Genomic DNA, 16,790 nt, shown 5'->3' on the forward strand with positions numbered 1-16,790 from the left:
TAATATTCATATCAATGTAAATGAACAAATAATTTATTACAGAAATGATATATTTCTATCAAATTTTTAACATTTTCAGTAAGTAATATTATCATATGATCAGTGATAAAAATTATATGAGAAGAATTATTCTCAAAAATGTATGAGCAACGTCTGCATAATTTTGCATTTTTGCATCAAATATCACTACGTACAAGACTTTTCCATTGCAATTGTGATTTTGCTCAAGCAAGATAGATCTTACACAAGTGCCGTATAAAATATCACCCGATATTGTGTATCCTATAACTGTATTACATATATTGTTAGCTGATACACCTTGTCAGCCCCTGGGACAAACAATGAAACATGACTAATTTACTCTACCACACTCTCTATATAACTATAACACTACTGGTAATGTGGCTGGCAAACCGATTATGTTACTTGGTGCATGATTGCGTAACAATAACATTGTAGGTAGCATAATTTTAGCTGTGTTTTCACATGCAATACATAATATCATGTAGTACCCCACTTCATGGCAGTCACTGCAGTAAAATTTTACTGCAGTAGATAACTCCATCTTGGAAAAGGATATCCTCAAATGTGATACAGTTGGTCTGTACTTTATCATGGTAGCAAAAAAACAAAGAATACTTAACTTATACTTATAACAATGTGGGCTAATGAGCAGTGTCTCTTTTAGAAATTGGGTTAGCTTAATCTTATAGCTCTTACTTAGTGAATTATTTCCAAACAGCCAATCAGGTACAGAACAGCCCCAGTTTCAGACTCCTTAAGTTGCTGTAAGTAACAACAGTCTATACCAATCAGATGCAACCTTCCAAGCAAAAGCACATAACAATGTTACATCATCACAATTGAAGGGGAGGGGGGGGGGGGGGGGGGGGGTTCCAGTTGCTTTCCAAACCTATGAAAGGTTCCCTAAGGAAACTTGCATGTCTTCATCAGAAAAATTGGGCCAACCATGATCATGGCCATTTTGTATCACTACTGTTCTAGTTGAAGTGGAGACAGTTCTTACCTTACAACCTTCACAGGCTAAGACTCCATAGTGAAATCCTGATGACTTATCACCACACACCTGGCACAGCGAGTTGCTTGAGTTGCCGTCTTTGCGTTTGGGTGGTGTGGTACTTGAAGCTATGGAGGTAACCGATAAAGGCGCAGCTCCTTGGCCTACATCACCTGTAATCAAACAATCACCCATATTAAATTGCTGCCATAGACCAGCCCTGTGTAATGTCAATGAAATTTGGCAGCAAGACTAGAATTCTATGACTGGTTGTATGCTTTATGCATGGAAGACCAACGTAGTGCAGTAGCTGACTTAACATAAAGATAAAACAGTTAACATACGGTTCATCTTACAGGAAAACTCTAATCCTGCAATTTGGTGTAAATTGCATTGATAGGCCCAGTGATGTGCACTACAATGTATGTTATGGTAGATTCCAAGGGGCTCAAACTGCCAAGTTGAGAACAAATGTGTTACTTTCTTGTACACTAGACATGCCGAGTACTCTTAGGTAACACTTTCTACTGACTTGGCAAGAAGGTAGATAATGGCTGTGGCAGGCAAAGTTAACTGAGATGTCAAATTATGTCATCCTTACATAAGATGGCAACTTTTCTACTTTTATTAGGCACACATTCTTTCAGTAATTGGATTCTCCATGTTAATATGTTAATGAGTTTGAAGGTTCATTAACAAGCACTGCTGTTTGTTGTCAATTGTTTACCTGACTGAGCAACCAATTTGAAACTGTACATATACTCAGTCTGTAACTACCCCAGGGTAACTACTTCCTCTGTCCTGTGAGGGTCCTCTTTTATTGGTTTCTTTCTGAACCAATTACACATCACACAAACTATCATGTGACAAACTGTCACCAATCACAGTGATTCTGCACTGATCACAGTGATTCTGCAAAGATTGTTGCAGTAAACTACAATTCAGTCAGTACCAAATATTTTATAGAAAAACAAATGGCGTTGAAAATAATTGCCAAAATGTGAAGTGACCAATGGAAAAGACACATGAATCTTTATAGTGCTACAAATTTATGATATATTATAAAATCAGAAAATTTTTGGCGATGACTCTGCAGCTTGGTCAGTAGTTTTGAAAACAAACAACAAAAGGTATTCAGGATATGAATACATTGAATAAAATTGCTATACATCAAAGATTTCTTCAAATTTTCTCTTTGATCAATCTTGATTGTTAAAAAGTACACCTCGACGAATCGAGAGAACAATTTAATTTTGACATTACATGTACATAACACACTGTAAAGATGCAAATTTTCCAATGATTTCACAATCTCATGTCCTGTGACAGGAGACTGCATTACATGACTGTGTGATTGACCGTAAACATATATGTACAGTGTATGTACCTTGAGTGTGAATATGTTGATGTACTGTTTACATGTAATGTTGAAGTACTGTATAATGTTGATATACTGTATAAGCACTATAAGTATGCATCTACAAGATCACCTGGAGTAGAGTGCTCGATGCTGAAGTAGAGCTAGATAAATACCTATTTTCACAAGAATAAACCAGTTTACATTCTCACTACAAATTTGTTTTGTACAGTAAGCAGTGTTATTCAGCCAAACACAACGATAAGATGAGTGTAGCCAGCATTGAAAACTGTAAAAAATCATTAATTTGAAGACGGACTTCCTTGTGATGGTAGTTAACATATATATCTAATCTATCTATCTATCTATCTATCTATCTATCTATCTATCTATATCTATATCTATATCTATATATATATATATATATATATACAGAAAGAGAGACTATTTAAACTTGATAAACTGATGAGCTAAAGGCTCTTGCAAGTGTAGAAATGCAAAAAAGATATTATGTACATCACATTATATACATGTATAATACAGTTGTATATGACATGTACATGTATGTGTGTATGTCTCTCTCACTCTCTATGAATATAAATATTCACTATAAATAAACGTTCAAATACAAAACTTTAATCTTACACGATGAATATTTTCAACAAATACAGTTAACCTATGATAATACATGAGCTAGCGTGTCAATTACAGTTTAGTTTCGATGTTTTCTGAAAGAAAAAGAATGGTTTCTCTGTAAATATCGTATGTGCTGAGAGGCTAAATTGAACATTTAATTTCAATTCAATTTCATTAGTCACGTATGGATAGCCCAGATAATTTTCACACATTTGACAAAAGATGGATGACGAATGAAAGAACTGGTGAAATTATTGATTAAACATACACATGACATGAACATTCATCAATGAATTATCACCATGGTGATTCATCCTTACATGATATTCATTCAGATCAAAAAAATAATATACAATTTGTGCAGGGACATTTATCTCTTTAGCATTTTTCCAATCCTTTTGAATTTACCTTTTGAATTTCGTCTGACATCAAATCTCTCAGATAAATTTCATAATGTTCCAATTTGAAAAATCCTTTGCAATACTATGTTAGTACTTTATGTATTCATTTATGCTTCTTTTCAGTCAATACACTGTGTCAGTATACACACTAATAAAACTCATTACGCCAGTTAATTAAAACCGTATGCTGTCACATACAGGTTTCTTTCAAATTATGATTGGCAATTTTATGCACATCACGTTTATCAGTAACACCACATACAGGTGTACATCATGGAATTGAAAGAAATCAATGACAGTAGAAGCAATTTTGGCTTCTGCATTCTTGTGAACCAGAGCATAATTTCCGCTCTGCTGACTGATGCAAAAATCACCTCTTAACAGGTAGCGCTAAGCTGTTGCCGTAAAGAAGTGCATGGTTTGTGACGATGCGCTTCTGTTGTCTGTGATGAAAAGTTGAATTTTGGTGACCAATTATTTCGATATGTGCGGAGCTGGCAGTGTTTTGCTTATTTCCTTCCTGTAAGTCTGTTTGAAACATTCTAAATTCTTGAAGACTCCTTGTAGCACATTAATATCAGACCCCAGTGACTTGCAAAGTCTCAGTTGACACAAATATTAGTAACTGCCTCAAGGCTGATTGATACAAATGAGCAAAGTTAACAAAACGAGGGGGAGTGGTTGGCCAGTGTTTTTTGCCGAGGATTAGAAACATACCACTGTAATGTAGGTCATATGGTCAGGGCACTCCAGGATTTCTGTTGTCACATTATATGATTGAATTTCTAGACTAAAGGGGAACTCCTCCAACATAATTCTATATAAGTAGTAAAATTTCATTGTTTGCTGCCCTTAAAGCTGCAGTAACTGTAACTTGCAACTTCTTTCTTTTTGGTCTCGCAGCTCGAAGCAACAATGATGAAAAGTCAGTTAATTTACATATACCGTAAACTGCACCTGGGAAACTGATACAATCTCAAATCTTTACAATACTGTGCTAGTCTATTGTTCACATGGATACACTTTGAATTAAAAGGGGACCAAATGAGTCTTCCTAATCATGCTTTTTACCACCTGGAAAATTCTATTCTTCCTCACAGAATTAACATGCATTCTTTTTGCATGGAGCTTGGACAAAAATTATTGTTGGTCAGAATTTTTGCCTCTGCTTCTGCGATACATATCCATCCTTTCCAGTCTGCACATAGTTTCATTTCCATTGATCAGACAAAAAGCAGAAATATTTGGAAAACACAGCATGCATGGTTATTTTCATGTTCCTTCAAACAATATCATGTTAGCAACTGAAAATATTTCTCTATGATTTGCTACCTACATTCTGAAGGGTTGTTACCCTACCATTCTGTATCATCACACGTACAAACCGAGTGATAGCCACCAGTACATGTACACACTTGCTCCAAATACATTTATACATAAAGTATTATTCATATGAAAATTATGGCACAATTCACATGACCTTTAACCCCTGCTATTGTTCCATGTCCTCACTTCAGTTTGAATAGCTGTGTGACACATTTACAATCATTAAAAGCTTGGGCGTTAAAACAGAAGTGATCATATATAAATGTATTGCTGGTTTGTCCTAACTATTGATACAAAAAATATATCCTCTAATACTAGTGATATTCAAGTTTCAAATATATATGATGTACATGTATACCACTCATGAAAGCAATTGAAAATGAATTGCAAAGAGGATTTAATCAAGTTGTCAGAAAAATATGTATCAGTTCACATCATCGGTAGACAGATTAATGTACACCATGAATGGGTGTCTGTCACTTCACAAAGTACTGGGTTTGTTTGTACTGTACGTATGGTATAACATCCATTGCATGCATAGCAATATTGATCACAATGTTATCAAATTTCAAAATAAGTTGGTAGTAGGGTGACTCAGACCTAAATACTTACATTTCCTGCTATCATTAGCTTAGAAAACATAACTGAGACACGCATCATCAATAGTATGAGCTTTTACGACTATTGTCTATTGCTGTCGCACAGTGGTAAAGTCAGGGGTCTGAAGGTCCTACCAGACATACATACATTACACTGTACAGTGCATTTAATCTCAAAATCACATGATATATTAAATCTTTTGGTAGAGGTCTTCTCTCAGAATGACTTCTACAAGTACATGTATCATGTCTCTGTATGTGGGTACATGCAACCTTTGAAATACCTCAAATACCTGAGTGTTGGTACACTGCGGATGAAGTACTGATAGTGAAGACAATTTCATACAGTTGTGCCTGTGCAATGAAATTTCCATTAACAAATTGGAGCTTCGGTAATTTTTTTTTTTCAGACAAAGTCCCAAAACATACTAATGCATCATGACTGGGACACAATGGCAATAATGTTAAATGTGAAAAAATTGTGAGAAGTTAAGGGATGAGGATAATTAAAACATACGCATGGTAAACACAACTGATGGTGTTTGGCCTCAATCCCCCTCCACTCCCCTCCCCTAAACAAAAGTTTGGAAGTGCGAAAATCCAACCAAGTCTCCTTCTGTATCACCATACCAACAATTGGTAATTACATTGCTATAAAATCACACGTACGCTACCACACCCGCACCCCCTCTATAATCAATCTTTATTCAGCGCCAACTCAACAATGATGCAGACAGCAGAATGAAATGAAGGTGTATCCAAAATGATTGTTACGTTATTTTACCTGTGCACTGATTCACATGTATGTCAAAGGAATGCTGGTGTAGAGTCGGTGTACTGGCCTGATACACACCAAACAATATAGCGTGAAATTTTGCGATACATAAAAACGTGTACTGAGATGTATTGATATGAAAACATGCAGTGTGATTTTTGAACACAGTAATTGAAATACAGCCAAACCCGCTCCCCTCCTAAACACAGAAGTTGTGTTTACTGACAGACAGATACAGATAGATAACATGATGTAACAGTAAATATAGGTAATAACTGTCACATCATCAGAATTCCAGAGCCGTATTTACTTGCGTATAACTTTACTTTAGATATTCAAAATCTTTCAGAGAAATGACTCACATTTCTTAAGATACTGTCCTACATTTATATTATATTGTTTTACCGGTATATATACATAAGACTGCACACGTACACCATACTCCCTAAGACCACAGACTGTACAGGATTGTACAGTGACACTGCACACATTCTATCCGGCAAAGCTACTTATGATTTTAAAACTATTACACTACTGAAGATGCTTCTCACAGCAGCTGAGAATCAGAGACTTTTTAATTAGAAAGAAACCAACTATGTATAAAGCTAGAACCAGACAGACAGTGGGCAGACGCTGGAAAATCCGATAGAACTTGCGGCCACTTTGAGTCAATCTTATCATCATCCTTTAGCATTGTTAGGTGAGGGATTGTCAAATGCCGACACAGGACACCTTGAAAACCTGGCTTTTCCTCCTGAGGGGGCGTCGCATCCGCCAGATTATTCCTTTGTCAAGCCAGACAATGCAAAACAGTTATGTAACCAGATCAAATAAATGACTAAACATGACAAGATGAAACACCTTCTTAAATACTTGTTTGTCTCAAAGTTATTCAAAAGATACTTAAACTCTCATCAGCAGCTTTTCAACAGCCAATTACACATATACACCTTGAACACTTGGCAGAAGCAAAGAATACACAAGCTATTTCAACTAAACCAATCTATTCATATTCCGATATAATGATACATAAACCCCATGCCTGTTTAAATGATTACCAGCCTGGTGTTTGGACAACTCCCTCGGCGTCTCAGATCCATTACTGCTAAACAAGTGATGGAAAGATTAACAAAAATATCATAAGAAAACAAAAGTACTTCCTCCCTGTTACACCAACTATGACCCTTTGCGACAAATTGCCGTCCCTGACGATGAAAAATTTAGCCTTTACCCGGCTACAGAATACTTTCAGGTATTATGCATATAGACTTTAAAATAATGTTACAGTTTCATTTTTGCTGAAAATACACAGACACATGATATCCACCTCCACAGAATACATATGTAACGTTTAATCAACATATCAACCCAACTCCAACGATGGACATGGGCTCCCAGTCTTTATATGTTGCTTGGTAATAATGTTTACATTACAACTTAGAAATACATACAATGCAATATTAAATATTACACATATATATTTCACAGCAAGTCCCCCATCGATGAATAAACACATCGATTATATCGTACCTCAATCAATTATTGTCACACATAGATCAGGCCTAGTGAAATAAAGACTTGAAAGATGATAGACATTCAATATTACATCATGCAATCTAATTACAATCATTTAAACATAATATAATTGCAATATAAAGTACAGGCACAGCTCGTGTACCTTGTATATTTACTTTGGGTTTACGTACACCTGACAGAGCTGCAATACAGTAATTACACAGCGCCTGAACTGTTGATGCACCCGCCTACTCATGTCAGGAAAATGTGCACATGTCTGTAGGTTGACAAATATTGGACATGTCACATAGCAGGCATACAGCGCCATGTCGATGACCGTACAGTGCTTGCCATTCTAGCAAGTAACAAACGCTCTTCTTGTTATAAGTGTGCACTCTATACACTGGGTTTGTTTAAATTAAAACTTGAACTTGAACTGCTTTCAAAGTCAATTTAATGTGCCACAGAATCATTTTTTTTATTTTGAATCAAGAAAATCTTACATAATACAGTATATGTAATGGGGTTTAACCCTTTCCCTGCCAGACAGTAATAACTGTATCACTTCCCCATCAGCCAAGTCAGTAAAAAGCTGTATTGAGCCAAACCATGACGTATTTTCACCCACTTGGCTTGGTATGTTATAGTATCTTTTGTCCAAAAATAATCAACTTTACAGTATTATGTTTTCAACAGCCTTCAAATGTACAGTATATATGTGAAAATACATCATATGGAATACATTGTGTTTCATTAATTTTAAGCATCTTGACCTGGTGGTGAAATATGGACTTGGCAGGAAAAGGGATAATGTTGACTCAAGGAAATTTCAAAAATTTTAAATCGATACAAAGAGTGAAGAAATATGAAAAGCCAGAGGGCACTCTGTTAGTAATCAAATAATACATGATGGTCTACATCATGTTTTATTATTGCCAAGTGAAATTCATTCTCTGGAAAATTTTGGTCAAAAGAAATTTCTAAATAAGGAAAACCGAAAATCAATGGCTATGGGGGAATCCAAGATTACTATAGGTAATTAAGATTCAAATAGGGTACAATACATTTAGTAAACAATTTAACTTTTATGGATGAAATTTACCTATCAAACTGAACTCACTTTTCTACCCAGGATGCACTGCAACAACTTGTGGAATTGCGTGTGCCTACAACAGTGGTGGGATAGTCACTCTTACTGGACATTTGCTAAGACCATACAGTCTGGAGCGGAAAATTTTGGGAATTGTACTCTTACAGCGAAGAGATTTGACAGCTACATGTACAGTAGCTACAAAGGATAATTTCAAATTGTGTCAAAGTCTGCTGTGTCTGTCAGGCACTGAAGTAACTTACAGAACAACAGCTGTAACATTTGATAATATTTTTGTCATTTTTCACTTACCGTACTCGTCCGAGTATAAGCCCCCGGTTCGGCAACACTAAACAGCGGTAAAACTAGGGGAGGGGATTATACTCGAGCAACCCCATGTTATCTGGCATGGACGCTTAATTTATGCTAATTTTATGCACGATTTTTTTCAACACCACTCGATCTTTCTATTGCTTTCAATATGCTAATTTTATGCACGATTTTTTTCAACACCACTCGATCTTTCTATCGCTTTCAAAATCGACTTACACATCCAAAGAAACTGATTGTACAATCTCTGAATACAGAAGTGACATTTTGGTGAAATTTCAGCGTCGAAAAAAAACTCAAACTTGAAACAAAGACGTCATGTATGCTGCTGATCAACAGTAATGTGAACAGGCATGCATTGCCTACACGGAAAGGCAACTCAATATTCCAATATCAAACTGTCTACATCTTGTGAAAACAACAGCATAGCAGTGAAAATCGTAATAGTCACCAGGAAAAGTCTTCACAAATGAAAGGATAATTGCTTCAAACAAAAGAAACTGCATGTTTCAAGCATGAAAACATCGTGGCCATGAATGAAAATAAACAATGGCGGACGTGAGTGAGACTATTCTATTTAGGCGACGGGGGTGAGCAGGGTCAAAGAATCAAGATAGTACTGGCGTGTCATTTTCCTTACGATATTGTCAAGGGAACTCCAGTTTCCCATTGTTTTAACATCTTTTAATAGTTTCTTTATTATCTAAAAGTAATTTTACAAGGTTAAATGACCAAATATACTCTCCTAACCTTTCTGTATTTGAGTTACACTAGGGTAGGGGCTTATACACGGATGTAATGCATTTTCTAAAATCCTCTAAAATCAGTAGGGGGGCTTATACACGAGCAGGGGCTTATACTCGGACGAGTACGGTATTACGGTATTACATATGTATGTATCTTCATCTTTTCTACACATTCCACAACGTAATGCCACACTGTATAAAACACTGTATAAAACATTAGTTAACAAATGCATTCCTAGCTTGCACTAAAATCACATGTAAGTTGTTAATATTAACATTCAAAATGACATGTACAACTGTAATGCAGGCAGCAGCGACAAGTAGAACTGTGTAAATTTGTATAGTCATTTACAGGAGTAGAATGGGAACTTACACTTTACACACTGAGACAAAAACATTAAAACACACTAAAATTACAGCTAATGGAGCATTAACCCTTTTCCTGCCGAGCGCCCCTGTCCGTTATCCTGCCAAGTCGGTCAAAATCGGCCCCCTTTTCCGTGTCTACAGAAGATAGGCTCTCCTGCACGCTTTCCTGCCAGGCATTTGGCGGGAAAATACCGCATTTCGGGGTACGATTACCGACCATATACGTGTTAGACTTCAAAAATTTTTGCATGCCCGTATAGAGGGGCAACCGCTGATGAGGTTGTGTCCAGAAAATGACGAGGTCACGGGCGTTGTTTGCCCCGGGGGACGTGCACTTTTATGCCCTTTTCTAGCTTACTTTCGCGGAAGTAAAGCTCGTTCGCCGGCACGCACGGCCACACCGGGGAAACGTCACCTCTCTCGTGGGTTAGTAGAAGACCCAGGGGTTAGTGCTATGGGTGCGGGAGCACCCTCAAACCTGTCCTGTTTCCCCTGGGTTGTGTCACTTGGCCACGTACCTTGAACGACTTGGAAGAGTCGCACATTGCAGTCTGCTTTGACGTAGTGTCAACGACATAGTTCCGCCATTGAAGGAAGGCGTGTACGTAGTTTGGCCAGTTCAGTGAACACTTAGCTCGTTAGTGTTACCGTTTCCTAACACGTTAGTTGTGCAGTTGTTACTAAGGTGCAGTTTTGTACCACCTTAGCTCTGGACAGTGCAACTGCTCTATGCACTAACCCCAACGACAGATGGTTGGTACAACGTCTACGTCGCACGAGCACAGCCTCCGTTGGGCTGTGCCCTCCCACGTGATACAACGCACGTTCATCCATTACTATAGCGTCCTTACGGATCTGCCAAAAACGAAAGTGGGGGTAAAAACAAAACAAACGAAAATATGCGATCCATAGATAGTATTTATTCGGGAATAATTTACATTATGCCGAACAATAAATCTCGGAGTCTGTCTCGACGTCCGAGTGCATGGTCCGTGTTTCAAAAATTACAATCGGGGTGGCAGATCCGTGTTTCAAAAATTATAATAGGGGGAATTGTACAAAATAATCCGTCTAAACAAAACAAAACAAAACGAAAATATGCGATCCATAGATAGTATTTTATTCGGGAATAATTTACATTATGCCGAATAATAAATCTCAGAGTCTGTTCTCGACGTCCGAGTGCATGGTCCGTGTTACAAAGATTACAATCGGGGGATTGTACAAAATAATCCGTGTTTCAATTTACAATCAGCGGGATCGTAAAGCACAAACAAACGGCACAACCGTGCTCAAAATGTGATCATGGTCCGTGTTCAGAATACAGTCAAGCCACTGTTAGGCGAAGCTGTCCCCTGTCCGTTATTTACGTCGGGTTCTCTTGCTGATGGGTGTCGTCGGGGCTGTGTGAGTAGAGGTCTGCACGCCAATGCTCCTCTTACCTCGTAGCATCATGCGATGATGAAAAGCCGCAAAACACTCGCCCTCGTGAAGATGAACCCGCACAGACTACATCCTTTGGACGTCTCAGACAGTCGTCCGCTCGCAGTGGTCTTACCCTCTCTGCTACATACTTTACAGCATTTCTGCCGCCCTCCAAACGGCTGACAACGTGCATCGGCTGATTTTGTGGATTGATGTACGAGGCAAGAGAAACAGTGGCCTCGACCTCTCTCACACTGGGCTGCGATCGCCCACAATAACCGCCAATGAGTTGTTTCCGACACGCAGATGAAACATCTTATGGGTCAGCTTACTATCAGGGTGTACATGCTTGAAGCATATATATGCATTTACCAGGGCAACATCAATCAGGTAACATGCCAGATATGTCCACCATCTGTGGTTCTTGCGCCCAGTGTGAAAGTACTTGCGCTTCTGGTTGGCTCGGTCGACGCCTCCCATGTACCGGCGATAATTATACAGCGACAGAGGCACTTGTCGCCGCTCGTCTCCCTCCCCCACTGGCACGCACTCCAAGGGTGGATAGACCGTATTCAAGATCAGCACCTGAGCGTTACTATCCTGATAAGCAGTGATGTTAAGACGAGAGTCCGTTCTGGTCGTGGCTTTCATATCCCCAACAGACAGAGGAAGGCGCTTCCTCTTACCCGGCGGAATTAATTGAGGGGGCATGGTGCGACGATTACGGCGGTTGAAACTCCCGACCATGTAGATCCCGGTCTCCATCAGCTCTCTAGCAGTAACGACCGTGCTAAACAGGCTATCACAGAATAGGCTGTGATTATATCCACAGAATGGCTGGACCAGCTCCATCGTAATTCTTTTCACCACACCTCGCTCCTGCCGTCTCCCATCAGTCCGATCCCGATATTTCACACCTAGGTACGGTGCAAAGTTAGCTATGTATGCAGTGGTGGAGTCGCACAGCTGCCATATCTTGAAACCGTCTCGATCAGGCTTATGCGGTAATCTCTGCTTAAATTTAGAACGGCCCTTAAATCGCACCATGCCCTCGTCGATGGAGATCTCTCTACCCATCTTATAATTATTTACGCACCGGTCAACTATGGGCTCCATCCATGGATTGATTTTATACAGGGGATCCTCCTGACACCGACGTCGGCGGCGTGCCTCATCAGGATCACGACGTGGATCGTTCTCTGGGTCTGCCAGATGAAAGTATCGCATAAGCTGCTGAAAGCGACTGCGGGTAATCACAGTAGAAATACCCTGGTTTCTCAGAAAGGGATCGCTAGACCAATAATCCTCCACTGATGATTTACGGTCGATACCCATACATACTAAGACGCCAATGAACGCCTGCACCTCTCGGTAGTCAGCGTTACGCCAGTATTTATCTATTTTCCTAGCGATATGTCGCTGGTGGAATTTGGCGTATTTATTAGTCTCGTCCTTGGCCAATCTGATCAGTGTAGCTGGAATAAACTTAAAAAAGTAATCGAGCTCACGGGCGTGGCTGGGCAAGGTGAAAGTCGGTCCTCTCTCATGGTCAAAATCGGTCTCCTCAAATATATTAGCATCGGTAGTCTCCGACATACGCCAGACAGGAGGTGTGTCGTCCTCCGCCAACACAGCAGCAGCGTCATCATCGTCGTCAGAGCTTGCCTCACCACGTACTGCCTGTCATAAAAGTCATCGTCCTCTGCCGCATCCTCGTCAACCTCCAAGTCGGACTCAGCGGTGATATCACCGTCGTCTGGGCGTCTGGGCCTGAACTCGCCCGTAGCGGCATCAAGGATCATATCTGGCTCAAAATCAGGTGGGCTATCCTGATAACGAACCCTCCGCACTATCTTTTTCGGCGGGGACATCGCAGCACACGAAACTATGGCAGGAGCGGGCTCGGCAGCCTCTGCTGATGACGAGGACTCAAGCTCTTTCGCACTGGGCACAGGAACCTCTCCTGACGCAGGATGAGGGCTCATAGTAGCAACAGGTGGTGTCTCTCCGGAGCAGCCGGGGGAGAACCAATGGCATCAGCCGTCTCATTACTCACTGTCTCACTAGCAGCAGCAGACGTAGTCTGTGCAGGTGAAGTATCTCCCACAAGAGCAGATGTAGTCTCTGCAGGTGAAGTAGTCTCTCCCGGAGCAGCCGGGTGAGAACCACTGGCAACCGGTGACTCGTCATCATCCTCATCGGCAGAACGATCGGTCTTACGTTTACGCTTACCACTGGGTTTTCAGCCGGAGATGGCTTCGCCTTACGGGAGCGTTTCTTGCCCGACTTCTTAGAACGTTTACTAGGGACATCACAACGATCGCTACCACTACCGCCCGGAGACTCTGCATCTTTGAGCTTCAGTCGTCTGCTCGCCTTCAGAAAACTTTTGCGGTCCGTCAAGCTCATGTCTGGAACAGTGTCGACAGACTAGCAGGTCCCTCCCTTTAAAGCCACAGGGAAACAAAGCCCTGGACATGATTGGACGCAGGGGTGTTAATATATGCATCCACCTGTTATTATAATGGACCTACGGCAATCAGTCCACCAACCGGCGCTGACATTCCTACCCGTCATGTAAATTGCCTGTCCGCACCATTTGATATGCTAATAATACTCATTTGCGATGCAAATCAATCGAGCACTTAGCATAACATAGTCAATGTCATTAGCATCTCAACTTGACATTCCGTCCAGCTGGGTACGTGGCATGCGCACCTGCCACCCAAGGACGTTGCCCCAAGCCCATGTTTAGTACGGGTGGGAAACCCGTATCTTTAACCTCATGTCCCTTCTAAGTACGCCTGCGCAGGGCGTATTGTCATCCAAGTCGGTGACAAGCCAACCCGACAGATTGCCCATTAAGCAGTAATGGACTGGCCGTCTCGTTCTTGTACAGCAACAAACAGTGCTTCAGCGGCTTGTTTAGGTCATAACCGTCGCCTGCCGAGCGGCTTACCCAACTAAGGCGGTCAAAGATGAAGGATGCCAAAATTGTCAACGGCTGTCTCAGCCTCGTCCGTTGGGCAAACATGGCTCCTTCAAATAACGTGGCCAGCACGTCTACGTCATCAGCGGTGATGACGACCCGTCATTGACGCCCGAGTGCGTAAAACTCGGAATATACCGACAGGTACCTCTACCTGAGTCGGTCATACTACGGTATAAACCAAACACAGGTCTGCCAACTCCCGTTAGACTCGGCCGTTAGCCGAACTTCACAGGGACAACATAGGCGTAACAAGTCGGTGAACAACGGTTCACGCACCTAACCGCAGCCGCCAAGTCGGTGAACAATGGTATCAAATTTTGAGGCCATGTTCCTGAATGGCAAGGCTGAGGCGGTGTGTTTCGTTGCACGGCTTGAACGTCTAGAGCCAAGTGCAGCCGACAACGTCCGACATCTGAGTGGGTAGTCTTTTCGAGAAGGTAACAAGTCGGTTAAAAGCGGTGGTTACCCTTCACAAATGTCGCTCAAGTCCGTTCGGATCAGTTCCATGTCAGGGACTAATCAAGCCGAGTCCGTCAAATCCGTCCGCACTTCCCGTCAATCAGGACCAAGTCCGTGATTTTCGTCTCGCACCATTGGCAAAAAATTGCACCGCCAGCTGAGGCGGTCTTAGGCGGTTGCCTTCGAGAAAGCCGAGTCCGTCAAATCCGTCCGCACTTCCCGTCAATCAGGACCAAGTCCGTGATTTTCGTCTCGCACCATTGGCAAAAAATTGCACCGCCAGCTGAGGCGGTCTTAGGCGGTTGCCTTACAGATTAGCGTGCCGAGTCGGTCAATTTCGGCCGCAATCTATGTAGTGCCTCAGAGCCAAGTTACCCCAAACTCCGCTAGAATACGTCAACGTGCTAACCTGCCAAGTACGCTACTCGTCCCCAAAAAAAAAACAGTCCCCCACGGGGTGGGGGACTGGCTGGGTAGCTTCCGCACCTTTCCCTGTCGTTGGACTCTCTGTGAACCCATTTCGAGAGCAAACGCCGTTCCTCGCCCAAAACCTGTCCTCGAACGACCCCTAGCGCGAGCAAGGGTTTGCTACACGTAGTTCCGTCGACTAGGCAGGAAAGGGGGTACCAAACAGTAGCCCGATTTCCACCGCCTTGGCAGGATAACGGCCGTGGCTGCTCAGATTCTAGCTACACCGAATTTCAAGCGGATTTTCACCGACTTGGCAGGAAAAGGGTTAAACTTTGGGCAGCAGGTTTGCAGAGTACCGTGAGTTGCCATTCTACTGATCACCATGTCGATATGGTTCAGGTAAAGCTATGAATAGCTCCTCTCAGTGTTATCAGTGGATGTGTGAAAAATTGACGCAGGACATAAATCACTACATAAACAATGTTTGCTGACTTTGATATATGTATAGCTAGTCTCCTTCAGACAAACACTCAAATAACTTCTTGAATTCTTACAAAAGCCAACATGTAATATTTCGTCCATTTGCGAAGTACATCATTGGCAGGGAAAACATTTTTTTCAAGCATTAAGTAACCAAATATGATTTGTTTGCTGGTTTAATGATAACATATTTAAATTGTTGTGAGGTAAAATCTTTGATAATATTATCAATGTTTCATATCCATGTACATGTATATACACCTTTTCTGAGGTGAGCAAATTATAGCCAGTTACTCTGCCTGTGTGGACTAGAGCATTGGAGCCAAAACAGTTGCTAGCCAAGCCTCAGTTTCCACAGGCCAACATTCTACCAGATGAGTAATTCACTTGTCTGTTTATCTATCCAAAGGAAACTGTAAATACTAACCAAGTCATAAAAACTACCAGTCCATGAATGTAGGCCAGAAGATTTGTTCACCTTGACATTGATGTACGTCCTTCCATAGAAATGATAATATCTTTTTAATTCTCTTCCTGCAAGACCAAAATCTAGGTCTCTCAACAAACTTCAAGTGTCTGAGTTATTCACATGTAATATACATTGCATTAGAGGTAAATACATCAGGGTTCTCCATGAAGGGATGTTGAGGGGTAGGCCATCACTCTGTATAATATACAGCATTCTGTTCATGTGTTGCTTACAATATAAAGAATGCATTTTCACAACAAAAGAATGTGCAAATTACATTGTATGTAAATTGCTGTCCCTCTGAATCAAACTGTGGAGAACTCTCTGCCTGTTTTATGGACAGACATTAGGCTGATAGATATGGACAAGTTCATTCACAGAGTGGTGTAACA

At 41.0% G+C, this 16,790-nt stretch overlaps 1 protein-coding gene across 1 annotated transcript in view; it reads right to left on the reverse strand.

Moving 5' to 3' along the window:
* Positions 1–16,790, reverse strand: part of LOC139140858 (probable nuclear hormone receptor HR3) — a 59,578-nt gene that overhangs the window by 33,080 nt on the left and 9,708 nt on the right. Inside the window, exon 2 of the mRNA XM_070710330.1 lies at positions 1,028–1,191. Within this exon, the coding sequence (XP_070566431.1) occupies positions 1,028–1,191 (164 nt within the window). The remainder of the gene's footprint in view (positions 1–1,027; positions 1,192–16,790) is intronic.

Source organism: Ptychodera flava, chromosome 1 (genome assembly GCF_041260155.1).
Source record: "Ptychodera flava strain L36383 chromosome 1, AS_Pfla_20210202, whole genome shotgun sequence".
In the NCBI taxonomy this organism is placed as follows: domain Eukaryota; kingdom Metazoa; phylum Hemichordata; class Enteropneusta; family Ptychoderidae; genus Ptychodera; species Ptychodera flava.